The 27,600-nt window shown below is 51.7% G+C and overlaps 1 protein-coding gene across 3 annotated transcripts; it reads left to right on the top strand.

The window, feature by feature from the left end:
- Positions 1–27,578, top strand: MFN2 (mitofusin 2). 3 transcript variants are annotated; one of them, XM_027564879.1, is made up of 20 exons: positions 1–234; positions 1,499–1,637; positions 2,030–2,114; positions 6,405–6,583; positions 10,167–10,302; positions 13,130–13,292; positions 13,932–14,056; positions 14,996–15,104; positions 15,217–15,324; positions 16,662–16,815; positions 16,985–17,052; positions 17,195–17,316; positions 18,739–18,865; positions 19,531–19,635; positions 19,903–20,005; positions 20,433–20,653; positions 21,256–21,411; positions 22,860–23,056; positions 24,090–24,224; positions 25,430–27,573. In XM_027564879.1, the coding sequence occupies exons 4-20, from the start codon at positions 6,409–6,411 to the stop codon at positions 25,497–25,499; spliced, it is 2,274 nt and encodes a 757-aa protein (XP_027420680.1). In that variant the 5' UTR covers positions 1–234; positions 1,499–1,637; positions 2,030–2,114; positions 6,405–6,408; the 3' UTR covers positions 25,500–27,573. The 3 variants fall into 3 exon arrangements, with proteins under 3 accessions (XP_027420680.1, XP_027420681.1, XP_027420679.1); XM_027564880.1 differs by having other exon boundaries at positions 2,047–2,114; positions 25,430–27,569; XM_027564878.1 differs by lacking the exon at positions 2,030–2,114 and having other exon boundaries at positions 2–234; positions 25,430–27,578.
- The last annotated feature ends 22 nt before the right edge of the window (positions 27,579–27,600 follow it).

Here is a 27,600-nt window from a genome sequence, read left to right as displayed (position 1 = left end):
ATAAGGGCGCCGAGGCGCCTCTCCTGGAGCTGAGCCACCTGACCCCTGACCCATAAGGGTTAGTAGGGTGGAACTCGCTGAGCTCGGAGTCCACCGACTCACCGGGACCAGAACGGCGAACTTGCGACGGCTGGTGACGCGCTCGCCCTCCCTCCTCCTTTCGCCTCTGCCGGGAGTGGCGCTCGTTGGTGACGTCGGGGGTATGATGGCCGCTGGGAGGCTAGGAAGGTGAAGGTGAGAGGGCGAGTGTGTCGGGTGGTGGGGCCCGACCCGGCCCAACAAGGCGAGTCCTGGATACCCCAGCGTGGGCCGGTGGGACGCCGGGTTCCCGAAGGCTCAGGATCCGGGCGGGCGGGCGTGCCCACGCTCCCGCTTCGCCGCCGGGCCCTCCGCGGCCCTTGGAGGAGGGGGCGGGACTCGGGGTTCGGGACTTGGGGGTGGGGTCTCCTGAGGCTTCTTGTCACTCCACTTTTCCCGCTTTCTCACCCTTCCCCGCTAGATTCTATTCTTGCCCTTTCCCCATTTCTTGTCCAGTTCTCTATATTTGCCAGCATTTATTCAGCACATGATAGGTGCCCATATTCATCATCGTAGGCGCCTCAGTTTGGGCACTTACTGCCCTGGCACAGTTGTCGCTGTACTTGTTTGGCTTGTGGGTGGACGGTAAGCTCCGTTGATGGCAGGGGCTGTTTTTTATCCATCGCTAACTCTAGCGCCAGCACGCACGCACACATATGTGCACACACATGCCTGCACACACGTGCACACACACACACAAGGCAGACAGAAAATGTACATAAATAGCTGCTTGGACGCTTGAAGCCAAAACTGCCGATTCCCATTTCCATCTGTTGTAAGCCTTGATTGCCCTATTTCTTTAATTTCTCTATCTGTTCTCTTTCTCTCCTCCTAGAAAGGGCTGTAACTGTCACCCTTGCCATCCCCAAGAGTCAGGTGAGGCCCCTCCACATAACTGAAAACAAGTGAGGCTTGCAGTCAATGGGAGGGAGGCCATATCTCAGTTCCAAGCTTGGCCTCTTAACTCGCAGTTCATAAATCTTTAAATATTCCAAGCCTGTCTTTGCACTGTGGAATTGAGAGTTAAGTAAGACATCTTACAGCATCTGACAGATCGGGGCCTTCAGTAAGTTCCACTTCTCTGTCTCAACTCCACCTTCCGGTCTCTAGTCCTCAGTGCCACAGCCCTCAAGCCTAGTCCTTGAACTGGTTTTGCCCTCTCCTGTGGTCCCTCTGGATGTGCTTTTACTAGAGTCCCTGCTTGTCACCAGCACAAGGCTGAACACATGTTTGTGCGCATCCAGGCTTGACCCTGAACCCGTGGGTTGTTTTTCCCCAGGGCACTTCCTCACATACCACCCCAGTACCTCAGTGAGTAAACTTCCCTCGGGGATGAGTTTGTTTGGCTTTTTAAACCTAATTAGACTTGTTTGGCACCATTTTTCCCCCTGCCTGCTGACCTGTCTCTTTGCTTTTCTAGTAACTCAGAATTGGCGGAGTCATTCAGTAGCCATCTTCAACCTGAGACAGGAGGAAGAAGAACTCAAATTCTTTTCCTCTTTTTGACCCAGCCCGTGTTCATGATGCCTACCCTGTGAAAGTCTCTCACCATCGGAAAAGTAAGTGGTGGCCAAGACATCTGGCAGCCTGGAATTGTGTGGAGTGGAAAGGGGTGTACTCTGCTGGCCATCTAGCGCTGAATCTCTTGGACAGGGTTCTCTTGAACAGGGCTGGATCTTTCCAACCTGTGTTGGAAAAAACTGTCTCCTTTCACATGATTTTACTGGTTGCCAAGAAAGCCCATTTAAAGGTTGACAGTTAAGAAAATGGCTGGGATCTCTGGGCTGCCTGAAGAACGAGTCTCTATCTCCCTCATTTGTTCTCTGCTGTGCTGGCTCCTCTGTCCCCTTCTCTGCCCGCCGGAAGTTGGGTCACTGGCTCCTTATCACAGTTCTTCTAAGAGTCTCCTCTGCCTCTTTACTGTGTATACTCTTTTGTTTGAATTTCTCAGCTTTTCCTCTGTTCCAGTTGTACCAGCAGACGATCTGTGGATCCATTTTATTTTCCCTGCTAGGAGTCGCTGTGCATGAAACTGGGTAAGGAGGTGGTGTGGACTCAGGGACTGTGCTTGGGATCCAAACACACCTGGGAGTGAATTTTGTGGCTGCTGTCCCTGCACCCACGGCACCTAATCCTCCTCCACTAATAGCCCAGGTTGAGGCTGAACTTTTCAGTCCCTGCGAGTGCTAGTAGCATTTTAGAATTGCTTTTAGTTTAGTATCTGTAACTACTATGCCCCCAGCACTTTTTTGTCATGAGAGAAGGAGACTACTGGGATGAATGAGGCTTTTCCCAAAGTATGATCCTTCTCCTGTTATGTAGAAGAAGGTTTTCTTCAGCTAAGTTTGTGAAATGCAGCATTAAATACAGTGAAGTGAGAGTCGTTACAGCAAGCCTGCCTTCCCACAGTCTTTGTTGTGCTCGTGTGCTACAGTGCAGGGGGAGACTGTAGAATGTAGTGTTTTACAAATTGATTCTACTATGGAGCCCTGTGTGTATGGAACATTGGCTGCATTAGAGTTTTGTGGACTGCACTTCGGAAAATGCTAGTGTTAACGCTCTGAAACCATGACCTCGGGAAGCACTTTGAGGCGGTCACAACAGCTTGCTTCGTGCCACTTGGTGGATAGCTGATACTGGAGCTTGACTCTGGCCCAGCTGCGCCTGGGGGACCGGCTCCGCATGCCTGCTGTGAGCCCTGTGGTGAAGTAGGGGCTATCGGGGCTTTCCAGAGGAGGATCAGGAACCAGCTGCTTCCCCCAACTCTGAAAGCCTAGGAAGCCAGCTGGTGGAGCCCAGGAGGGCGGGACCCAGCCTTGGAGTTTGTGTACATTTGCAGCTGTGGTCCATTTGTGCACATACGTGTGCCCAGCTCTCTCTTGGGAAGGATTACATCCTGGAATCTGACGGATTTGATCAACTCTCTTGACTCATTGAACTCCAAATACTAAGAAACAGATGCTTCACCAAAGGCTGCTTTGTAAGAGAAAAGTAAATACATGTATCCCAGGTTTAGAAGGGTAGGAAGGTAATTCCCTTTAGGGGCACTCGCTAACTCAAACCATGTCTCACGGTTGTGGAGGAGGAAAGTAGAAATGGAAGGAGGTCATTGCTCTGTATCAGAGGCTGGCTTTCTAGAAGTTCACAAATTAGATGGTGAGAAAGTGTGATTAAAAAAATCCTGAAAGTCTGGTAAGGTTGCGTGGGCTCCATGCAGATGTCAAGGAAGGCTTCATGGAGGAGGTGACACTAGAGTTGGGTCTAGAAGGACAGGGAGCATAGGCCAAATGAATGAATAAGGGCAGAGGATTCCTGGCTGAAAGCAGCATGTGTAACACAAACATAGACTCTCAACTCAGGCATGAATAAGGGCAGAGAAATTAGCTTGGAGGGGTTGCTGGTAGGGTGCACCTGGGAGGTTCAGGTTGCAGCTGCAGGCAGGGGACGTGAACGCTGGGCAGCCCCTGGACGGGCTGCCATCTGGGCAGACCAGGTGACCTTGGAGCACTCGGCTCTAACTCACGGGCATGCTGTTGAATCTTGCACTTACTGAACACTAATGCCTCTGGTGTCATATCCTTTGGGCTTGCAAAGAATGAGCAGAACTTGAAAACGCCTGCTCCTAAAAGCCCCGCTGATATCTGGGAACTTGCTGCCTGCAAGCAAGTCACTTCTGGGGCGGGGCACTGCTGAGCCTCACCCCTGAGCAGACCTGTGCCTCGATCCCTGTGGCAGCCATGGGGTGGCTGTGGGTGTGCTGGTGGTGGAATTGCGTCTGCTCACTCCCGAAGGCTGCCTATTCCAGGGGGAGTCCTGTGATCTTGCTGGTAGAGTTTATTACTGTTGCTGTTTGATAGTATGTAAAACTACCTTTGAGCTTGTGCCATATCATCTTTCATCTTCTCACGGACTCTGCGTGATATCTCGTTTGTACACATGACAACTCTAAGGCTCTGAGGTTTAAACAGCCCAGAAACAGCACAATCACAATTTGAACCCAGCTCTCTCTGATTCCAGAATTTCATCTGCAGTGCCAGCTACCTTGTGAGACCCTGTTCTCCTTCCGGTGACTTTCTCTTCTGCTTACATGTATCCCCTATGTCTCTAAGGGTCTTTCCTGCTGGGCCACAGGAAGCCTGATAGCAGTGTACTCTCCGTTTCTGCTTTGGAGGAGCCAGTGGCATTTTCTTCCCCTTCTTGGAGCGATGCTGTCTTTCATTTCTTAATTCTATTTATTTATTTAGTTTTGGCTGTGCTGGGTCTTCTTTTCTGTGTAATAGCTTTTCTCTAGTTGCAGCGAGTGGGAACTACTCTAGTTGTGGCGCTTGGGCTTCTCATTACTGTGGCTTCTCTTGTCACAGGGCACAGGCTGTAGGGCTCGAGGGCTTCAGTTGTTACAGCTCCTGAGCTCTGGCTCAGTAGTTGCGGAGCACGGGCTTAGTTGCTTCTTAGCATGTTGGATCTTCCAGAACCAGGGATAGAACCCTGTCTCCTGCGTTGGCTGGTGGATTCTTTACTGCTGAGCCACCAGGGAAGCTCTATCTGCTGTCTTTCTTCCTTTTTTTTTTTTGACAATTATTTGTTTATTTGGCTGCATCAGGTCTTAGTTGCAGCAGTGGGATCTTGGGTGTGTCATGCAGGATCCTTCATTGCAGTGCTGGGACTCTCTAGTTGCAGCCGTGGGCTAAGTTGCTCTGTGGCACGTGGGATCGAAGTTCCCCAACCAGATTGAACCTGCGTCCCCTGCATTGCAAGACAGATTCTTAAGCACTGGACCACCAGGGAAGTCCCTGTCTTTCTTACTCACGCCCTTGAAAGTAGGCACCATGCTGAGAAAATCTCGCAGCTGTGGTATATTCCGAAGGAGGAAGGCAGAAATAGACACACAGTCACTTCTCTCTCATTTTTTCCAGAAATCTTGAACATTGAAAAATAACTTGTAGGTTTAGATAAAACATGTGGGTTCCCATTTCCCTGTGGGTCTCTCTTTCTCCTCGCTCTTTGGGATGGTTAGTTCCTAAGGGCCAGTTTTCAGTTATTAGGAATGTTTGTTTTTTTTCTGCTTCTCAGGAGCTGGTTCAGCACGCTTTGGCAGTTTCTCTGTAGGTTCATTCCTAGGCAGTACCCTGTCATCTCCCAGATAGAGCGCGTGCCGGGTCGGGTGGAGAGCTGGTGGCACTGTGATTAGGGTGGCAGGGGAGGCAGGGACCGACAGGGAACTGCTGAGTGTTGAGGAGGGCATATCCAGGCGTACACAGCTGTGCACACCACCCTTTATCCTTGGAAAGGCCTTTTTCCTGGGACTTGCCAGGGTTTTGAGGGCTCTGCTGAAGAAATGGCACTGTGCGTGGTGGGGACTCTGAGGAACTTTGGTTCAGGGACTGCCAGCTGCATCTGGGGACCAGCTTCTCTAGTCTGTCTGCCTCTTTTGACTTTGAGTAAAGATCTCTAGGACTCTGGAGTTAAGCCTCATGGCCCCTAACTTGTTATGGCCATGTGAAAAAACAAAAACAAAAAATAGGCCACAAAGATGTGCATGTGACTGAGGATTGAGTAAGAGCAAAAGAGCTACCACACAAAAACAGACTGGGGTGATAAGCAACTGTAATAGTGCCTGTTGTAGAACTGTGAGGTTGTGGACTTTTTTCCCTTTAGTTCCCACATTTTCTACAGTAGACACATTTATAAGGAAAAGACAACAGTAAACATTTACAAGTATAAATTGTAGAAGTAGACTGCGTTCATTTGAGGATCAGCCCTCCTTGCCATCCTCCCTACTGGCAACCAAGGCAAAAATAAAAACAAAGAAACAAAACCTGATAGGATTTAGGGCCATCAGCACTGGGCAGCAGAGTGGCCAAGGAGGGTGGTGGAAGCGCCTGACCTTGAACATCACTTTGCTTTCACTGCTCTGAGTATTCAGTGCCTTTTCTCAGGGGGTGATGTATAGGAAATAAGTGCGATCTCTGTCATTCTTTTCTGGCGAAAATTCAGAGGAGGACATCTCTGTATGTTGCCTTGTGGTTCCCCCATCTTTCTCTGAGGTGGGTGAGGCAGGCCTGTCCTTGTTCACCCAGCAGGGAACAACCAGAACTGGACCCGAGGTCCGGACCCTGGGTGCCCACACTGTGTGATAGGAAGATGGGCCCAGGCGGTCCCTTCCTAGCCTTGAGATGCTGGCTCTGATCTCGCTGTCTGCAATCTGGTCCTGGAGGGCCCATGTTCTGGATGGGCCTGTGAGCCAGGCCCAGTGCCCCTGCGGCTCGCACTCTTCTGCACCCCAGCAAAAGGTCCCTGGGTTCGCTCACATGTCTTCTCTCTCGCAGCGCGATGTCCCTGCTCTTCTCTCGATGCAACTCCATCGTCACAGTCAAGAAGGATAAGAGACACATGGCTGAAGTGAATGCTTCCCCGCTCAAGCACTTTGTCACCGCCAAGAAGAAGATCAATGGCATTTTTGAGCAGCTGGGGGCCTACATCCAGGAGAGCGCCACCTTCCTGGAAGGTGAGACGGGCACCCTGCTCAGCCAAGCCCGCTCCTGTCAGCCTCAGTATTTAGGGGGCAGAATTGGGGACAGGGAGGTACAGCCCTGCCCTTGACGAGCTCACGCCCAGGTGGGTTGTCACCTTCAGTGGTACTCTGCTCCTGGAATCACGTGAAACTGGGCTCCAGGGAGGCTGGGCCAGGGAAACACAGGACTCATCCTTGAGAATTGTACAGATTCTGCTCCGCTTAATCATAAGAGGTGGGTGAATCGTATCCTCACCTGAGGGACAAGCAGACTGAGGTTCTGAGAGTCGTTGATACCTTGTAAGTGACACAGTGGACTGTACCTTGGCGTCTCTTAACTCCAAAGTCCAGGTGTTTTCCTTGGCCCAGCCTGGCTGCCACCAGTCCCCCACCCTGTGTCTGGGTGTTGGTTGTTCCTGGCCAGGGTATTCTCTCTCTGATATTTTTAGATACCAGGACTTTGAATAAGACTTGCATCACTGGCACCTTTTCCTCTAGTTACTAATTTGAGCCCAACCTTAATCCTCATTCTGTCAGCAGAGAAGGGCTGGTTCCCAAGGCCCTACTCAGTCTGAGCACCAACTCCAGCTACTGTCTTCTCAGACTGTCTAGAAGGCACACCTTGGCTCCAGGCCCTGGAGTTATCAGTGAACAGCCAGGAACTGAATTTTCCTTGGCCTTGGTTTCCTCATCTGTGAAAGAGGAGCTTAGGGGGGACCGGGGGTGGGGGTTCCTAATTCTAATCTGCAGAGCCCTAGAAGTTTAGTGGGAATGCCTCGGGGACACGCCGCTCTCTGCTTGGTGCCTTCCCCTAGAGCAAATTGGCTTTTGGTTGGCTGACATGTCAGGCTGCTCCTTTAGGCTCCCTCGAAAGAAAGGAAGTAGTCCCAGTACTGGAGTCTGAACGTTCGTCCCTCTGTGTTCACGTGTTGGAATCCTCAGGCCCACTGTGATGGTGTTAGGAGGCGGGGCCTTGGGGAGGGGTTATGTCATGAGGGTGGAGCCCTTGTGAGTGAGATTAGTGCTCTTATCAGAGAGACCCCATAAAGCTCCCTCGCCTCTTCTGCCACATGAGGATATGACTAGAAGTCTCCCACCTGGAAGAGGGCTCTCACCTCACCAGGCTGGCACCCTGATCCAAGAATTCCAGCCACCAGCACTGCGAGCAACACACTTCTGTTGTGTCTAAGCCTCCCAGTCGTGGTGTTTTGTGAGACCAACCTAAACAGACTAAGCAGGGACTCTTCATGCCCTGCCCTCAGCATGGTGCTTAATGCAGGAAAGGTGTTCCCAGAGAATTTGTTGAGTTTAAAGATCTGAATTTCAAGGGTGTAGGATTGGTAGTTGAAATGATTCCAGTCTAGTATCTGTTCTTTAGCAGTAGTTCTGGTGTGCAGAGATGGGACAGACCAGGCCGCTGTTCCCCCCGGAGCCAAAACTAACCCTCTGTGATGCTCTGACTCACTCCCATGGTTCTGTGGATGAACACCCTGGTTCATAATGAAGATGTTTGTGCAATGGCATCAGGAATGGGTGTTTTGATTTCTCTTTTTGTGAAAACAGGAGGCCTCTCATACTGGTGGGCCTCCAGGGAGGGAAAAGCACTGGGGTGATCCTGAGATGTATTTGGGATCGTCCCGGCCAGGGGAGGGGAAGGCTACTGCCTGGGACTGTTCTCTAAAGGGCAGTAGTAAGAGCTTGTCAGCTGATGGCTTTTTCTTTAAAATTTTCTTTCTCTAGTCACAGGCTGGAGAGCCAGCTTCCTCTGGCGCACATTCCAAAAGCTACACCCATGTGCCCACTTAAGGGAAGAATGTCGATGGTCTGAGAAGGGGTGACCAGTGGACATGGGGAGGCCTCATTGGCACCAGCTGTAGGGGAAACTCACTGGGCGGCTCTGAAATGCACCTGGTGTGCTCTGGGTGCAATGGGACTGTTCGCAAGGCTGGGACCTGTCAGCCCAGTGGTTCATAAGTGCCTTAGTCTGTTTGGGCGGCTGTAACAGAAATACCATAGACTGGGTGGCTTGTAAACAACCCAAATTTATTTCTCACAGTTTTGGGAGGCTGGAAAGCCCAAGACCAAGGCAGCAGCAGATCTGGTGTCTGGAGGCCTGGCTTCGAGCTCTCACATAGCAGCTCATGTAATCACATAGCAGAAGGGGCTGGCTAGTTCTCAGGTTTTCCTTTATAAGGACACTAACCCCAGGCATGAGGCTCCATCTCTATGTACAGTTGACCCTCAAATAACATGAGTTTCAGTTTCACAGATCCACTTATACATGGTTTTCTTCCAATAGTAAGTACTGCAATAGTACACAATCCATGGTTGAATCCGTGGATGCAGACTGTGGATACAGAAGGGCTGTGCATACAGAAGCTGACTAAATTACATGCTGATTTTTGTTCGAAGGATTGGCACCCCCAACCCCCGCATTGTTCAAGGGTCAGCTGTACCATCACACTGTCATCACATGGGGCACATAAACATTCAGTCCATGGCAGCCAGGCTGTGCTGAGGGCGGACACGTCTGCAGTCCAGCCAGCTCAGGATCTTCCTGGCGCAAGTGCTGGATGGGAAGGGGACAGGGTCTTTCTCAGTTGCTCCCATCTGTCATAAGGTGTTATCCAGCCATGTGGCAAGGGCCCTGGGGAAAAGGAGTGCAGTGATCCCAGGATCTGTTCACTTAGCAAACACTGTGCACCTGCTGAACATGGGGTGTGGGAGTCAGACAGCTGGGCCCGCGTGTGGTAGCTGATGCACACAGGTGAGTGGGGCGGTTACCCTATGCTGAGACAAGGGCTAAGATGCAAGAAGTCCAGGCTGCCGCGGGGACGCAAGCCAGGAGGACCTGACTCACGTTGGTGGGATCAGGGCAGGCTAAGTGAGAATGAGCCAGAGCACCCCAAGGTGGTGTGTTAGTTCTTTGGAGGGCTGGGGTGAGGAAGCACCAAGCAAAGCCTGGAGCGGTGGTCAGTGTGGGAATGTGGTGAGGCAGCAGGCAAGGCAGAGGTGCCCGAGACGCAGCTGGAGCGGTGAGTGGGGCCAGGTCAGGCAGGGCCTCGGGAAGGTGCACAGTGACCCAGACTCAGCCCTGACCCCACTGTCTGGTAGCTCTGATGGGTACATTAAACGAGGCTGTGTTTGACCAGAACAGTGCCTGGCATATACTGAGAACTTGGTAAGTGTACCTTAAGTACGAATATATAAGTAAATGATGGCAGTCAACATTTGCATCTTCATCAGATACCTGCCCCATTCTTGGCACTTCTGTATTTTAATTCAGTTAATCCTCTCTCCAGCCACATGAAGTAGGTGCTGTTGTTATCTCTGTTTTAAGCCTAAGGAAATTAAGACCCAGGAATGTTCATTTGCCTGAGGTCACAAACCCAGGAAGAGGTAAGAGCCAACATTTGCACTGGAACCCAGCAGTCTTTATTGCACTGGGGCCCACAGGAGTCTGGACCTCCAGTTGGAGAACAGGGTCCTGCGGGGGTGGGTTCCGCCATCCAGACTAGGACTCTGGAACTCTGAAACTCTGACGGTGGGCTGAACTGTTTTCAATCTGCACCTGCAGAAACCTACAGGAATGCAGAACTGGACCCAGTTACGACAGAAGAACAGGTTCTGGACGTCAAAGGTTACCTGTCCAAAGTGAGGGGCATCAGCGAGGTGCTGGCCCGGCGGCACATGAAGGTGGCTTTTTTCGGCCGGTGAGTCTCGAAGTCCTCATGCCTTCTTTCTTCCCAGCTGGGAGGGAGGCATGCTCTTTGTGCTGGATCCGACCACCCCAAGGCAGGGAAGCAGGCAGCACACCACAGAATTCGGCGCTCTCCCTTTAATTTTTTTATATTTAGCAGTGGTAAAGTAGACATAACAAAATTTCCTATTGCAACTTTTCTTAAGTGTACAGTTCCATTTTGTTAAATACATTCATATTGTTACGCAGCTGTTACCACCACCAGTCTCCAGAACTTCCCCTGGAAAATGGAAACTTACCGTTAAGTAACATTTCCTGGTCCCTTCTCCCCCACTGGCTGTTAACCACCCCTTTACTTTCTGTCTATGAATTTGCTGACTCTGGGAACCTCATATAAGTGAAATCACGTCTTTTTGTGACTGGCTTATTTCAGTCAGTGTAATAGCCTCCAGAATCATCCATATCATTGCATTTGTCAGAATTCCCTTCGTTTTTAAGGCTGAACAATATTTCATTGCATGTATATTCCATATCTTGTTTATCCATTCATCCCCGATGGACACTTGTTGCCGTCCCTTTCTGATTACTGTGAGCAGTGCTGCTGTGAACAAATACCTGTTTGAGACCGTGCTTTCACTTCTTTTGGATACATACCCAGAAGTGGAACTGATGGACCATATGATCATTCCGTTTTTGAGTTTTTGAGAAGCTGCCCACCATATGGTTTTCCATAGCGACTGTACCATTTTAATTCCCACCAGCAGTGCACAAGGGTTCCAGTTTTTCTGCATCCTTCCAATACTTACTTATTGTTTTTTTTTTTTTTTTTATGGCAGTAGCCATCCTAATGGGTGTGAGTTAGTAGCTTTTACGGTTTTGCTTTGCATTCCCTAATGCTTAGAGATATTGAGCATCTTTTCATGTGTTTGTTGGCCACTTGTATATCTTCCTTGGAGAAATGTCTGTTCAGGTCCTTTGCCTACTTTTAAATTGTTTGGGAGTTTTTGTAGTTGTTTTGTGATTTTTTTGTGTGTTTTTCAAGTTGTAGGAATCCTGAATTTCCTTATCAGATATATGATTTGTAAATGTTTTCTTCCATTTTGTCAGTTACCTTTCTGTTGACTGTGTCCTGTGATGCACAGTTTTTTATTTTGATATAGTCCAATTTATTTATACTTTTCTTTGTTTATACTGTTGACATCATGTCTGAGAAACTGCCAATTCCAGCGTCATGAGGCTTCCCCCCTATGTTTTCTTCTAAACGTTTTATACTTTTAGCCCTCAGATCTCTTTGTTATGCTTTGAGGTCAAGTAGGCACCTCTGGAATGTTTCCTACAGTGCCAGGGAATTCTTCTCCAGTTCTCAGTGGGCACTGACTGGTGTCCTGCACAGTGAACTTGGTTCTGACATTCTACCAGGAGGTGGCAGACCCTATAGGATAAGAACTTGGTACCCAGATAGCCCACTTCAGATGCCATTCGGACACCTGTGCTTCTGATCGACTGGCTATAAATCAGAGGTTCCCACAACCTCCTCCTTGAGTTTAATCTGCTTGAGCAGCATGCACTTAGGTTTACTGGCTTGTTATAAAGGATATTGTGAGGGATACAGATGAAGAGGTGCACAGGGCGAGGTCTGGGAGGGTCCTGAGCGGGGGAGCTGTGTCCCTGTGAAGTAGGGCACACTGCCTTCCACCCTGAAGCTCATCAGATCTCACTGTTCAACAGATCGATGGGGCTTAATCTACAGAGCCCCCCTCCTTCCTTTTCCTGGACGTTTAGTGGGTGGGGCTGCAAGTCCCAACCCTCTGATCACTTGGTCTTTCTGGTGATCAGCCCATCCTGAGGCTGTGTGGGGGCCCCACCTTAGTCACTTCATGAGTGTAAACAGGTATGCTCAGTAGGGGCTCCTTATGAGTAACTAGGGACACTCCTATCCCTCAGGAAATTCTAAGGAATTGCCAGGAACTGGGGACAAAGACCAAATATATTTCTTCTTAAACCACCTTTAAAAAATTAAAGCCCAGTATAGGTTGCAAAGAGTCAGACACGATGGAGCAACTAAGCACAGCACAGGGGAAAAAAAAGGTCTCAGATAGGTTGGATGCTTTGCACACAGTGGTAGCCTGAGGAATAGGCACGCTGCCCCTCTGCCCCTCATCACCTTGGGGTGTCCTTCAGCCTTCTGGGTTGTCATTTTTCATCCTCGCCTCAGAACTGTGACCCTGGCTTTGGTGAGCTGGAGCTGATGAGTTTGCGGAGTGGAGCTGTTTTAAAGAAAAAGAAGGCAGAAAAGGGGGTGGCATGCAGAATGCTACCATAATCTACCCTAGAGCAGGCCCTTATCAGCGGGGAGTGACGGGTGGGGCTTCATGTTTGAGAGGAACCTGGTGTGAGAAAAGCAACAAAATTGGCCTTCTGTAGAAAAACTTCAGGGTCATTCAGCTGAGGTCACTTAGACAGAGGAAGACAGCTTGGGGTGAGTCAGTGGCTTCTGGTAGAAGAGGAGAAGTGGGTTAGTCTTCCGAGTCAGACAGGTGGTCTCCTGCATGATGCTGAGAGCCTCATGTTGAGGGGGCTCACTCAAAGGCAGGTAGTGTCTGCATGCTGGCATCACGCCACGGGAGCCCCTTGTAGTTGGTTTACCATGATGAACCAGGGCACGTCACCTGTACAGGCCACCGGGGTTGTCCGTCTATTTTCCTAAGCACAGAGCACCCACTCTGCCTGTGTGGGCACTGATGTCACTATAGAGGACAAGGCTTTGGACTTCCAGGCCGTCCCTTCTTAGTGACAACCTGAGATGCAGATGGTGGTAGCTTCAGTGGGTTTCCTTGTAGGACGAGCAACGGGAAGAGCACCGTGATCAATGCCATGCTCTGGGACAAAGTGCTGCCCTCCGGGATCGGCCACACCACCAACTGCTTCCTGCGGGTGGAGGGCACAGATGGCCACGAGGCCTTCCTCCTCACAGAGGGCTCAGAGGAGAAGAGGAGTGTCAAGGTGAGGGGGCCCTGCCGGTCTGGCTTTTGGCCCTAGTCACACTGGTGGGTCAAGTCTAGGCTGAGACCAACCAGTGGGTCTGTTGTGTCTGGACCCAAGGCGCCTCTAAGGAGGGGGCAGTGTCCCTGTAGTGGAGTTTGGGAAGCCCTGTCCTAGCCTGGCTGTTTAGGGAGTGTGAGAGCTTCAGGGAGGTTTTGGAGTCTGGAATTCACAGTCCTTGTGAATTGCTGGGCAGGCCTTTTCTCTTTGCAATGCAGAGTGTGTATGCCTTGTTCTTGGGGGTGTTGCCAGAGAGCAATCCCTGCGTTTGCTCTCTGATTCCAATGTTTCAGCTCAGGGCTCGCGTGCTTTCATTTTTCTGAGAGCCAGCTACACTTTGGGTTGGGACCAGATGCTCGTTTTGGTTCATAAAGAATTAATTAATGCAGAGCAACATCCAAGAAAGAAACTTAACGGAAGAGTTAAGGATAGTTGGTTCTTGCTAGCAGCTCCCAATTCTTGACTTTGTATGCATGAAATGAAAGAGGGGTAGCATATTGGCCTGTGGTCCAGGCCACTATCCTGGGGCTAGGCTGCACTGGTCTCCAGCCCTGAGGCTCTTCCTTGACCCTGATTATCTTCTGCCTCCACCCCCATCAGACGGTGAACCAGCTGGCTCATGCCCTTCACCAGGACGAACAGCTGCATGCTGGCAGCCTGGTGAGTGTGATGTGGCCCAACTCCAAGTGTCCGCTTCTCAAGGATGACCTGGTGCTGATGGACAGGTAGGAGGGCAGGTGCCTCCCCAGGAGGTACAGACGGGGAGGGCCCCGGGGTTTCCATTTCTGGGTCCTCCAGGCCAGTGTCCCCAAAGTCATGTTGTTGCTCTGCTGAAGTATATTACTTTTTAAACCAGCTTAACCACATCTTCCAGCCTCGTGGATTTCCTTCAGGGTCTGGTTATTGTATCATCTTGGCAGGCATCAGGGCCCTGAAGATCTCCCAGTGATGGTCTGTAAAGAGGGATAGGAAGGATGCTCGAAACTGGGGAAGGTTCTTGGCCTCAACCCAATGTCAGTATGTTTATTGGAGGAGAGGGTGGAGCTTGTTCTTGATGAGGTCCCTGTTGCGTTTTATTTTTCTCAAGGCAACACTTTGCTCCTGCTTTGTGAACAGGCTATAACTATACCAAGAAATTTGCTATGAGGGTGCTTGCTGGACTCAGATAAATGTAGCACTTCACCTTGATTGTATACCCGCAAAGTGAAATGCAGGGGCTTCCCATGGGTAAAGAACCTGCCTGCCAGTGTAGGAGATGCAGGTTTGATCCCTGGGTTGGGAAGATCGCCTGGAGGAGGGCCTGGCAACCTACTCCAGTATTCTTGCCTAGAGAATCCCGTGGACAGAGGAGCCTGGCGGGCTACAGTTAGTCCATGGGGTCACAAAGAGTCGGGCACAACTGAAGCGACTTAGCATGCACACGTGCATGCACAAAGTCAAATTACAGATCTTTAGGTTTTTATGTGAGTGATAGATGCATATGACAAAAAACACATTTTCAGACAGTCTGGAAGGACATGAGATGAAAAGTAAGAATCCCTCCAGGAAGGGCGATTTCCCTCTCCTCTGTAGCTTTCTCTTCCTTTGCCTGCTGCCTCAGGTCTGTTCAGAGCAGGAAGAATAGGGCCCCGGGTCTGATGATGGTTTACCCCTGTCACCTCCAGCCCTGGCATCGATGTCACCACAGAGCTAGACAGCTGGATTGACAAGTTTTGCCTGGACGCCGACGTGTTTGTGCTGGTGGCCAACTCGGAGTCCACCCTGATGCAGACGGTAACCCATTCTCTCCCTTTCCCCACACTCCCAAGATCCAGCCGAGCAGGCGGGCCAGCAGGGCCTTGGCTGGCACAGCCCCTCCTTCACTGAGGTTTTTCCCCTCATCCAGGAAAAGCAATTCTTCCACAAGGTGAGCGAGCGCCTGTCCCGCCCAAACATCTTCATCCTGAACAACCGCTGGGATGCCTCTGCTTCGGAGCCTGAGTACATGGAGGAGGTGGGCGCCTCTTTTACTCAGCAACTTGAGGAATGCCACCCCATGCATCTACCTAGATTCTCTGCGTGCTCTCCCTGGCCGCGTGCCTGAATGAATTTCATCACCAAAGTTGTCTCATGAGGTGTTTGGGGTCACTATGGGACCGCTTCACTTCTCCCATTCACTTCCCTGGACCCCTCTCCTCTTTTTTTTTTGGAGTGTAACTGCTTTACAGTGTTGTGTTAGTTTCTGCTGCACAACAGAGTGGATCCGCTGTATGTATATGTGTATCCCCTTCCCCTCTAATCTTCAGAAGGCTTTTCTCCATGCTGAGAGGCCTCCACACCACATTAGCCGAGCCCTTGCTTGGGACCAGGGCTCTCCTTAGTTCTTGAAGAATGAGTCAGAGGCGTAGCTTTGAAAGGCATCCAGGAAAGAAGCTTACAAGAAGAGCAAAGAATAATTGGTTCTTACAGCTCAGAATGCTTTACTTTGTATGGGTAACATGAAAGAAAAAGGAGTCACAGGTGCTATGGGGCGATGATCAACTGTGTAGTCAGCAGATGCTGGTCAGTGTGACTGATAAACTCCCTAACCTACCCAACTAACCCAGGTAAATCCTAACCTGTGGGCTGGGTGTAACAGATGGAGTTGTGCAGAGGATGAGATCTGTTCACCTTGAGCAAAGGCCTGGCATGTGGAAGGTGTCCACCCGAGGCTTGTTGTCACTTTGAAGTTCCAGCAGTGGAGCCCTACAGCTTCAGAGCAAGGAAGGATTTTGGGGTGGCGCCCTCTCATTCAATAAACAAGGCCAGGGAGGACTCAGCTTGTCAATACAGAGTCCAGGTGTGGATTTCTGTGTTTGTTTTTTTTTTAATATATTTCTAATGGGGGGAAAATTGTTTTACAATGTTGTATTGGTTTCTGCTATAAACAAAGTCATCCATTATCATACATATATCAACTCCCTCTTGAGCCTTCCTCCCTGCCCCCTCACAGGTGTGGGTTTCTTGACCCCCAGCTTCCTTTCCTTCTGGGGCACCAAAGGGAGGCTTTTGTAGGCTCTTAACAAGGCAGTTTGGGGCATGTGTAAACATTTCTGCTTGTTGATGCCTCAGGTGTCTTGGACAGGCTGCACCCCATGGAACCCTGTGACTTGGGATCTGGGGGGCCCGGTGGCTGGAGGACAGATGGTGGGAAATGATCACTGCATGTGTATTGATACCTTCCGAATCCTCAGCCACGTGACTAGATTACCTGTACTCCTAGAAAAGAGGCCACCGGGGGCCATGGGCTCCTTCAGGAGGGCCCCCTCACACCCCACTTGGTCATATAATACCTGTCTGCTTGGGCTCCAGGTGCGGCGGCAGCACATGGAGCGCTGCACCAGCTTCCTGGTGGATGAGCTGGGCGTGGTGGATCGGGGCCAGGCTGGAGACCGCATCTTCTTCGTGTCTGCCAAAGAGGTGCTCAACGCTAGGATCCAGAAGGCCCAGGGCATGCCCGAAGGAGGTGATGATGGAATCATCTTCTTGCTTTTCCCTGACGCTTGAGACAGTGGGTCTTGTGCTAAGTCAGCCGGTAAAAATAGTTGTGAGAATGAGGTGGTGAGAGGAACCCTGGGTGAGAAGCTCTTGGCTGCCTGAGTTATCTCTGGACTAATGTGGTGCACTTCTCCTAGGGGGCGCTCTTGCAGAAGGCTTTCAAGTGAGGATGTTTGAGTTTCAGAATTTTGAGAGGAGATTTGAGGTGAGCATGAGCCTTTGATCCTGTTGTCTGGAGATTCTGTGCCTCCTTGGCACTCCCCAGCCACTTCCCTGGCAATTGAATGCCTGAGCCTGGCTCTTGGCTAGTGGCCTCTGCCTCCTTTGGCACCTCTTGTCTGTTCCAGGAGTGCATCTCCCAGTCGGCTGTGAAGACCAAGTTTGAGCAGCACACGGTCCGGGCCAAGCAGATCGCGGAGGCCGTCCGCCTCATCATGGACTCTCTGCACATTGCAGCACAGGAGCAGCGGTAAGAGCCCGGGAGCAGACTGGCAGAGGGAGCGCAGCCATGACTACCTCACCCTCGTCTGAGGCTGGGCCCAGGGCCAGAGCTCAGCTGGCAGAGCAGGGTCTCACGGTTTCCACCAGGCCACGTTCGAGCCACAAGGAGCAGCCAGTGAGGAGGTTGTGGAGCATCTGTCTGTCCTGCAGGGTCTGTGCAGTGAGCTTCCCTGAAAGTCTGAGCTGGCAGCCTTGGTCCAGTGCTATGCCTAGCACTACAGCCATTCTCAGAGCCAGAAACAGAAAGCACTTCTTCAAAATACCTTTTTTGGGGACTGCCCTGGTGGTCCACTGGTTAGGACTCCGAGCTTCCACTGCAGGAGACGCAGGTTCTATCCCTGGCAGGGAATTCAGATCCCACATGCTGTGCAGCATGGCCAAATACACCTTAAAAAGAGAATTAAAAGATACTTTTTTTTTGAGAGATTAAAATATATGAGAAAGTACAGAGAATAATATACCTTGTTTCCATTGCCCACAATTGACAGTATTTGTTTTATTGTCAGAATATAACAAATAAAACACAGAAAAAAACTGTTGAATACCCTTTGATTCTTCAGTCCCTGCCCCAGTGTCCCTCTGCCTGCCCCTCAGAGGTAACTGCCATCATGAATTTGGTGTGTAGTCCTGTCATTCATTAAAAAGAACTTTTTATGTAAATCCTGAAGAATGCACGGTATTGCTCTGCGTGTGTTTCAGATGTACAGGTACGGGAGCATGCAGCACCTGGCTTTGCTTTTCACTCAGCATTGTTTTTGTCCTCTGTCCTTGTTGATGCCTGTAGTTGGAGGTTAGGAGTTTTCGTTGAAAGAGCAGTTCTCAGTTTCCTGTAGATTGATCTTTAGATTTCATTATTTTACTGTTGTAGACCCTGCTGCTGTGGACATCAGTTTATGTATCCCCTAGTGTGCATCTGCTAGAGAAGGTGGAGTGTTCCGTCTTGGGGTGTATGCATTTCAGCTTTACCCAGTTTTACCCATGGCTTTCTGAAACATCTGGCCCTGTCTGTGGTCCCACCAGCAGTATATGCTGGAACTCCCATTCCCCGACCCTGATCCGTACTTCAGACTTGGTGATTTGGGCCAGGCTTCTGGGTAGTGTTGTACCTCTTTTTCTCTTTTGTTTACTAGTGGACTTTTTTCTATATGAATGGCAGAACTTGTTCTAAAGTTCCTGAAAAAGCACCCTCCCATCTGTCACCACCACATCCTCCAAATTCGGAAAACTTAAGAGCGTTGTTGGCACCGTCTCTCCCTCCTGCCTGGGAAGGGGAAGAGCAGGCCTCCACGGGTGTGCATGGAATGCCAGGATCACAGCCGGGGCCCACAGACTTCCCGGCGCCCCCTCTTGTTCCTTGGCTTAGTTGGGTAACAAGGGCTCTTTTTCTCAGGGTCTACTGCCTGGAGACACGTGAAGAGCGACAGGAGCGGCTGAGGTTTATTGACAAGCAGCTGGAGCTCTTGGCGCAAGACTACAAACTGAGAATTAAGCAGATTACAGAGGAAGTCGAGAGGCAGGTGAGAAGTGGAGAAGGAAGGACACTGGGGAGATTTGGACTTAAGGCAATGGCACCCCACTCCAGTACTCTTGCCTGGAGAATCCCATGGGTGGAGGAGCCTGGTAGGCTGCAGTCCACGGGGTCGCCAGGAGTCGGACACAACTGAGCGACTTCACTTTCACTTTTCACTTTCATGCATTGGAGAAGGAAATGGCAACCCACTCCAGTGTTCTTGCCTGGAGGATCCCAGGGACAGGGGAGCCTGGTCGGCTGACGTCTATAGGGTCACACAGAGTCGGACACGACTGAAGCGACTTAGCAGGCAGGCAGAGGCCAGGCACTCAAAAAGTGAAAACACAGACATCCTATTCCTCCAGGACTTCTCAGCCTTCCAGGAGGAAGCCATAGCCCTGATTCAAGAACATCGTGCCTCTTGGGGTTTGCTGTTCCATCGTGTGACCCTGGGCAAGTCCTCCTCTTCTGGGCCGCCTCCTCCACAACTTAGATGAGTTTCAGTCAGCCAATCTCTAATACCCCTGAATTCAAAAGCTTTAATTCTGTAGACCATCTGTGGACACTGCAGGTTTGCAGGGAGGCAGATCCAGTCTCTTAGAGCCTGTTAGACTCTCCTGGTGCTGTGGAGTTGAACCACGTTCCCTCACCAGCACACTTCCTTTGCTGCAGGTGTCAACTGCAATGGCCGAGGAGATCCGGCGCCTCTCTGTGTTGGTGGACGAGTACCAGATGGACTTCCACCCTTCCCCCGTGGTCCTCAAGGTTTACAAGAATGTGAGTCATTAAGTGGCAGGTGCTCTGGGCAGGGGCTCCCCATATTTCCTGTTGGCTATGGATGGAGTCACTGAGAGACAGGGATTCAGCCCATGCTGGTCTGAGTCAGGGCCCCTCAGCCACTTGAGCCCCAGGCTTCACTCCACCTGCCTACCACTGTCACCTGCTGGGCCTGGGCTGGCCAGCCTCTGTCTGCCTCGCCCTGGGCTCCCTGGAGGGAACACTGGCGGAAGGTGCCGCTTCCTTTTCCCTCTCTTCTGGCTGCAGGAGCTGCACCGCCACATAGAGGAAGGACTGGGCCGAAACATGTCAGACCGCTGCTCCACGGCCATCACCAGCTCCCTGCAGACCATGCAGCAGGAGATGATTGGTCAGTACCACAGGGCTTAGGACCGGGGCTCTGGGCTGCCCGAGATCAGTTTCAGGCCAGCCTGCAGAACTAATGACCTTTCCTTATCTCCCCTCTTTTGTGATGAGTCAGCTCCATACCTTGAGGTTCTGGACATGTGTTGTGAGTTCATTCCACGCATAGACTAGGGGTGAGCAGGGGAGGGGGCGTCTTGTGTTACCACATGGGACTAGCAGAGGCTGAGAGCTTGGCCTGCTCCTTAAATCCACATAGTAACGGGTATGGAGCCTCAGTCTGCGTACCCCACCCATAGGCCGGCTCATCCCGGCCTGGTTTCTCGGTCGCACTGCCGGCATCCTTGCCAGCAGCAGGTGTGGTGAGGCTCAGCACTGGCGAGGCACAGGGCTGAGCTGCTCTGCTTTCTCCCCACTTTCTTTGTTCCCGACAGACGGCTTGAAACCCCTCCTTCCTGTGTCTGTGCGGAGTCAGATGGACATGCTGGTCCCTCGGCAGTGTTTCTCCCTCAGCTACGACCTCAACTGTGACAAGCTATGTGCCGACTTTCAGGAGGACATTGAATTTCACTTTTCCCTTGGGTGGACCATGCTGGTGAACCGGTTCCTGGGCCCCAAGAACAGCCGCCGGGCCTTGATGGGCTACAGTGACCAGGCAAGCGGAGTCCCTCCCCCTTGGGCATTGAGGGTGGCTACTCTGTGCCCTGGGCACCCAAGCCGTTCTAAATGGGGCTCCCGGAGGTCATGTCTGTGGCATGTGGGCCACCAACACGGTCAGGTTTCTGCCACAGATCAACCTACTTTTATTGTAGGCACTAATATTTGTGAAATTACAAAAGCAAGCTGTATTTTTTTTATTAAGCTTATAGGTATGTAATTATTAAATCTAGATGACCTGTCTGTCCAGATACCACCGTTTTCACGTTTAGATGTTAACCCCCATCTCTGTACCTCTAGAGGTGTCACCTGGGCTGCTCTTGGGCCACGTCCCAGGCTTGGGGACCTAAGCTGAGGCCTTCCAGGGTGGCCACAGCTCATGATCTGTGGTATCCATGGTGTTTACCTTTGGGCTGGCAGGTCTGTCAGGAAGCCGAAATCCTTGTCTGCTACACGTGGAGCTCATTTTCTATTTTAGAAGTTGAAGTCATGGCCCATGTCCCTGTTCTGGACTCTTGGCCCTGAGGGTTCCTGAGGGTTTCACGGAATGAGGGATTTGCTGCCTTCTTCTTCTTAGCACCACCCTGTTTCTCTCCACAGGTGCAGCGGCCCATGCCCCTGACCCCAGCCAACCCCAGCATGCCCCCACTGCCCCAGGGCTCCCTCACCCAAGAGGAGCTCATGGTTTCCATGGTAACTGGCCTCGCCTCTCTGACGTCCAGGACCTCCATGGGCATTCTCGTTGTTGGAGGAGTGGTCAGTGACAAGCCCAGCACAGGAAGGGTGGGGGCAGGTGGGTGGGACCGAGGGGCAATCTGGCGGTGGTCCCTGCGTCAGCCCTGCACTTTACATCCATTATGACTTTTTGCTGTGATCTCAGGAACCATGCAACCTTAGCCCTGAAATGTACATTTCTGGGTGGAAGTCTCATCCAACATAAGGTGACACTGAGGTTCCCATTTTACAGAAGAAAATCTGCAGTTGGCTTGCCAAGGATACACAGCTTGGATTTGAGCTCTGGCCCCATCTGACTCTAAGGCCATGTTCTTTCCCCTGTAGGCCTAGTCCTGTGGGTAGGGAAGTAACCTGAGAAATTGACAAACCCGGGTTCTAGAGAGGTGGGCATGACCAGGAGTTTCTCATTTATACGTGAGGAAACAGAGCAGAACTTGCAAGGGCTTGAGCCAGAAAGAGGCCAGGCTGGGCTGTGAACCCTCATCTTGCCAGCTGTGGTTTTATGGCCCTTCTCTTCTGCCCCGAGGCCTGAGGTCACAGGCTGCCTTCTTGATAACTGGGGTATTCTCCATGTCTTGACCCAAGACACACTGCAGCCAGAGTGCCTTGTGCCTTGAATTTTCCTGATGATGTGGGCACATGCTCTCTGCGACGTTCATTTGAGTTGTAGAATGGTGGCAGAATGTAGCTGACAAAGCTGCTGGGAGTTGGCTTCTCAGCTTGGAAGGCCAGGGTAGGCTGGAGCTGAGGCCCCGCCCTCCCGGCCTGTAGACAGTACCTACTTTGGTTCTTTTTTTGGTAGATGGTAACCTGGTAGAAGGTCATTAGCTTAGAAGCTGACACTTGACAGTTATGTAACCCTTTTACAATTGGTGTCTCATTTTACCCAAACCACCCTGGGAATTGGGTGGAAGCCATCATTCCTATTTCAAGAGGAAACGGGTGTAAATAGACTTGCCGTGGGTCACACAGCCAGGATGGCAGGCAGCACTGGAGCCTCTGTTTCTGGCTCCACGTCCCCAGCTCTTTGACTCTGACTGTGCTGCCTTGCGCCAAAGTGTTACAAAGCAGCTCAAAAGGAGCTATCTGCTGAGCACCAGTGCTCAGAATTCCACTTGTCATCAGTGTCACAGAATGGAATGTCCCTTCTGAGGACTCTAGCATTTTTGTTTAAGATGTCTGTGTGCCTGGATCTGTGCCTCTTGGGCTCACAACCATAGCGGTGGCCCCTCCACCTTTGCACAAGTCATGTTGTGTGAGCCACACTCTGTTTCCCTCATTTTCTAGTTAGAAACAATCTAGAGACCCCTTCTGGTCTCAGTGGGGCCCAAGAAGATGTTGAGAGGAGTGTTCTGAGTAGAGGTACAAAGGCCTTTTGATGCTCCTGGGAAAGTCCTGGCAGCAACAGGCTAAGAAGCTGGGTGTGGGACGGCAGAGGGCTGCACCTGCTGACCGCTGTGCTTCTGCAGGTGTGGAAGGCCGTGGGCTGGCGACTCATTGCCCTCTCCCTTGGCCTCTATGGCCTCCTCTATGTCTACGAGCGTCTGACCTGGACCACCAAGGCCAAAGAGAGGGCCTTTAAGCGCCAGTTTGTGGAGTACGCCAGTGAGAAGCTGCAGCTCATCATCAGCTACACCGGCTCCAACTGCAGCCACCAGGTCCAGCAGTGAGTGTCCCCATCAGCCTGAGGGGCTGGCGCTGGCTCCCATGGTGCCCTCCTATCCTGACCTGGAGACCACTGGGCCCCAAGAGCTATCCGACTCTGGCCGTCAGCTGTGCAGTGACAACATGGAGGTTGAGAGTGGGAGAGGAGCCTCTGGGGACACTGTATGTCCAGGGCTGGGACCAAGTAGGCCTCTGGTCCCCCAGGAAGGAAGATGGCAATACGAAGGGCGTTACTTGCAGCATCTTTAGCGGGTTACCTTGAAGGACTTGCGTTGTGGGCATAGGTTTGATGTTCTAAGCCACAGCCTAGTCTTCGTGGCGTATCTTCGGGCAGGTGGGAGTGGTTGCTTGATCTGGTGGTGGTGACGAAGGTGCTGGCTGCCTGCCTTTTATTGCTACGTGGCAGGCCCTCTGCTAGGCGTTCTGCACCTAATACTTCATTTTCCCCCCAAACACTTTGAAGTAGGTGTTCTTACTGACAGTTTCTTTTTCAAAATGAGGAAACTGAGATTTAAGAGGAGTCATGGGCTCCCAGATGGCACTAGTGATAAAGAACCCATCTGCCAGTGCAGGAGACGCAGGAGACGTGTGTTTGATCCCTGGGTCGGGAAGATCCCCTGGAGGAGGGCATGGCAACCCACTCCAGTGTTCTTGCTTGGGAAATCCCATGGACAGAGGAGCCTGGGAGGCTACAGTCCGTGGGATTGCAGAGTTGGAGACGACTGAGCAGCTGGACACACACAAGAGCCAGGTGGCTCTTGCACTAGACTGATCAGCAGAACTGGGATCTGAATCCTGGTCTCTTGTGTCCAGGTCGGGGTGTCCTGCCCTGTGCTCCTGGTTCTCCCACTGTGGTAATACTGGTATTTGTGGTGGTTGTGACGTCCATGGTCTCAGCAGGAGATGGGGCAGATGCTGCCACACCAGGACAGGTGGTGGCCGGTGCAGGTGACTGGCAGGCTAGCGGCTGCCCTGCCCTGAGTCTGGTTTACCCTTGACACAGCCTGGTTGATTCTGACCCTCTCCCCCTTCAGGGAACTGTCCGGGACTTTTGCTCATTTGTGTCAGCAAGTTGACGTCACCCGGGAGAACCTGGAGCAGGAAATCGCCGCCATGAATAAGAAAATCGAGGTTCTTGATTCACTTCAGAGCAAAGCCAAACTGCTCAGGTGAGGTGGCAGCAGAGGAAACCCGTCCTGTGAGGTTACAGCTGACAGGCACGTCCTTAAATGCGATATCTCGGCCACTTGACATGTGCTGTCCGAATCTTCAACATTCCTGCAGGGACCTGTCGTCACCTTCACTTTATAAAAAGGAAAACTAAGGCCTGGAGAGGTGTTGAGTAACTTAACTGGGATCCCACAGTAGGTGGTTAAGCCGGGAGTAGAAGGATCCAGCCTGCTGGACACCAGCACCCTCTGAGCCTCCTCACGTTACTTGCCCTCTGTTGTCAGCAGGAACACTGGGCTAGACCCACCCCTCACTTCCACCATTTCTCTGTGAGCCCAGGGATGGTGGCCTATCAAAACCCATGCCCACAGGGGACCCAGCCAGCTAGCTGGTGGCTGGCCGAGCCTGGCTCAGAGCCCAGGTCTGCATGGAGTCTCCACTGAAAGTCAGAGCTTCGGGCAGCAGGTTGCTGGAGAGAGGGTGGGTCCCCGGAGTCAGGAGTGCTGGCTTCTGGTCCCGGCCTTCACATTCAGGCAAATCTCTGAGCTTCCCCAAGTCTCATTGCTTTTATCTGTAAGATGGAGTGAGATTTCATGACACAGCCACAGAGCTGCGTGCACAAGTGCTCTGTAGACTTCTTGGCTGCTCAGGCCCAGATAACATCAGCACATGGGAACTCGGGGCTTCCTGCCCTGCCCTGACGTCAGCACAGAGGGGGGCTACATCCAGGGGTGTCCGTGGGCCTTCCCCTCCCTGCAGTGCAGACGTGCACTCCCGCCCACTACCCAGGGACACCTATTTTCTAGAGATACACCGCTCATCCCCAGGGGAAATCTCACGAGGCGTGGGTCTTGGGGGTGGGCATCTCTGCTGTGCGTCACCTGCAGGGCCAGGGTAAACCCAACGAGGACTGCCGCTTGCTGACAGGCAGAACACGGCGTTCCCAACAGTTTGGGAACTTGTCGGTGGGCCCAGCGTGAAGCCAACACAGGGCTTAAGGGTCAGAAAAGCCCGAGTTTATTTCCACCACCAATGAGTCGTGTGACCGTGGCAAGTTATTTAATCCCTCTGGACCTCATTTTCCTCGTCTGTGAAGCGGAGGTTACTAGAGGAATAAAAGTCAGGTGTCCGGTAGAACGCTTGGCAGGTTACGCCACGGCTAGTTATCAGCTCTTGCCACTACAAGGTAACCTTTTCTCTGCAGGAATAAAGCCGGCTGGTTGGACAGCGAACTCAACATGTTCACCCACCAGTACCTGCAGCCCAGCAGATAGTGGGCACCTGGAGCCGGACCCCCTGTGGGGAGGACAGTGCTGCGAGCGAGGGGGGTCTGCCACCACCAGGCCCCCGTGCAGCTCCTGTCCACTGCCGCTGCCGTGAGAACGAAAGCACCCAGTCTCCCACCATCTTGAGCCCCGAAGCGCTAGTTATTTTCCCCTCCTTTGCCTGCTGTTGCAGGAAGACCTTCCAACTTGTGCCCCTAAAGGAGACTTTTTTTTTTTTAATGAGTCTGGACAGCACGGTACTGGGGAGTTCAGTCTTTGCTTTGCTTTGTCATGCTCTCTTGATTGAGAAGCTGCTGATTGATTGCTTGATGAACTCTGGGGATCGGCCAGTGTTGCAGAAGGCCTGGTTGGACCTTTAAGGGTATCAGGCAGGTACCGCCCCTGCCCCTGGCAAACGCTTAACACCGACCCCCGCACACTTGCCCCCCATGCACCCCAGCTCCCACACACCTACCCACCATGCACCCCAGCTCCCCTGCAGAGAAAGGCCGCCTTTGTGGGGAGGCTGCATTTTCTTCCCAGTTTGCACCAGGAATGATTCAGAGAGTCCCAGGAGGCTTGTGGCTTTTGTGTCAGTGTGGTTCTTTGGCTTTCATGCTTCAGTCTGTTTGCAGAGCCTTCCAGACCAGCCTTTCCACATTGGCAGTGGGCTGAGTGTGGCTTGGGTTTTAGGCGGAGGCAGGCTTTCTGCCATGAGGGGCAGGAAGATAGCGCAGAGGCAGCTGGAGCGCGTGGCCGGGAGGGCGGTGGTGTGCGGAAGCTGTGTCCTGTCTGTGCTGTCTTGGGCGGCCAGTGCCATGATGGAGAGAGACTTGCCTCCCTTCTCGTGTCCCTTGTTCTGCTTTCGGTCGTTAGCCTCGTAGTCTGGCTTCTTATTGGTGAAAGATGGTTTGGTCCAGATCGTTAAAGGACGTAGTAGAAGGAAAGATGGCGGAAGATGGGGACCTTGGCGGCAGGCTGAGGGGAGTGGACCCCACCCAGGACGGCTGAAGGATCAGTAGTGGGCACAAAACAGGGCCTTCTGTTTGACCTCACTCTGGGAGGGGCTCATGGGGTCCGAGAGCCCACCCTACCAGCTTAAGGTTCCACAAGAAATGTGTTCCCACCCCTCACCCCTCCTTGGCTCAAGCCGCCCTTGGCCACCAGACCTCTGGATGAAGTCTCTTGTGCCAGCCATGCTGCACACGGCCAGCAGACAGCACAGGGAACCCAGCGCCCAGCCTCCCACCCTTCCTGACCCCAGAGCCTCCAGGTGGCACATGGGGCCTCGAGTTGATCTTGAAAAGTGTTTCCTATGTTGAGTGTGGGGATTGTTACCGGTCACAGTGGGGGCAGGTTCCTGTCTCCATGGTGTTAACTGTCTGGGGCAGGCAGCCTTCAGGTGACAGCCTTTGCCGGGCAGGTCAGAGAGCTTCCTAGAAGCCAGCAGTACTGCTCTCCCAGAAAGAGGCAAGCTCAGGCAGAGAGGTGGGGCCTGTCCTGCCCTTCTGAGTCCGCCTCTGACTTCAGGGAAACAGCTCAGTGGCCTCTGCTCGCTGGCGGGTATCATGCAGTTGGCATGCTCTCCAGGTGCCCACTGGTCCTTCAAACCCTCAGTCTACTCTGGTGTGTGGAACAAAGTGATGGACTTAGCCAAGGTTGTTGTGCAGCAGAGGATGGCCAAGCTTTTTGCCAGACCCGGATGGTGGTCACCTCACAGTATGTCCAGAGAAATCAGCGTTGCACAATTCCAATGAATTTTGTGCTTTGTGGGGGGAAATTATTTAAAATAACTAAACATGAATTTTTTTTTAAATGTATCCCCTGGGATTTTGAGCTTCTTACACAACAAATAAAATTGAGTTTATACCACTGAGGGTGAAACTCTGAAAGAATTGTGGCAAAAAGCACTTTAATTTAATGCTGCTAACTTTGTTCTGTCTTTATGTTCATTTGCTGGAGTGCGAGATGTGCTTGACACAGTGAGTTTTTTCTCTGATGTATTTAAGGTGATAAATTTGCCTGAATTACTCCTGTATCAGTGCTGATAATATTGGACACTAAAATAAAACCTAGTTGGAAACCCTTTGTTTTTGTGTGTCTCTTCAGT

This window comes from Bos indicus x Bos taurus, chromosome 16 (genome assembly GCF_003369695.1).
Source record: "Bos indicus x Bos taurus breed Angus x Brahman F1 hybrid chromosome 16, Bos_hybrid_MaternalHap_v2.0, whole genome shotgun sequence".
Classification (NCBI taxonomy): domain Eukaryota; kingdom Metazoa; phylum Chordata; class Mammalia; order Artiodactyla; family Bovidae; genus Bos; species Bos indicus x Bos taurus.
This window is presented reverse-complemented; position numbering and strand designations above follow the sequence as displayed.

Excerpts from the sequence above, each read along its gene's own strand:
- MFN2 (XM_027564878.1), top strand. The coding sequence starts at position 6,409 with ATGTCCCTGCTCTTCTCTCGATGCAACTCCATCGTCACAGTCAAGAAG. Across the intron at positions 16,816-16,984 it reads CCAGGGCATGCCCGAAGGAG|GGGGCGCTCTTGCAGAAGGC; the intron begins GTGATGATGGAA and ends CACTTCTCCTAG. Across the intron at positions 23,057-24,089 it reads TGCAGCCACCAGGTCCAGCA|GGAACTGTCCGGGACTTTTG; the intron begins GTGAGTGTCCCC and ends CTCCCCCTTCAG.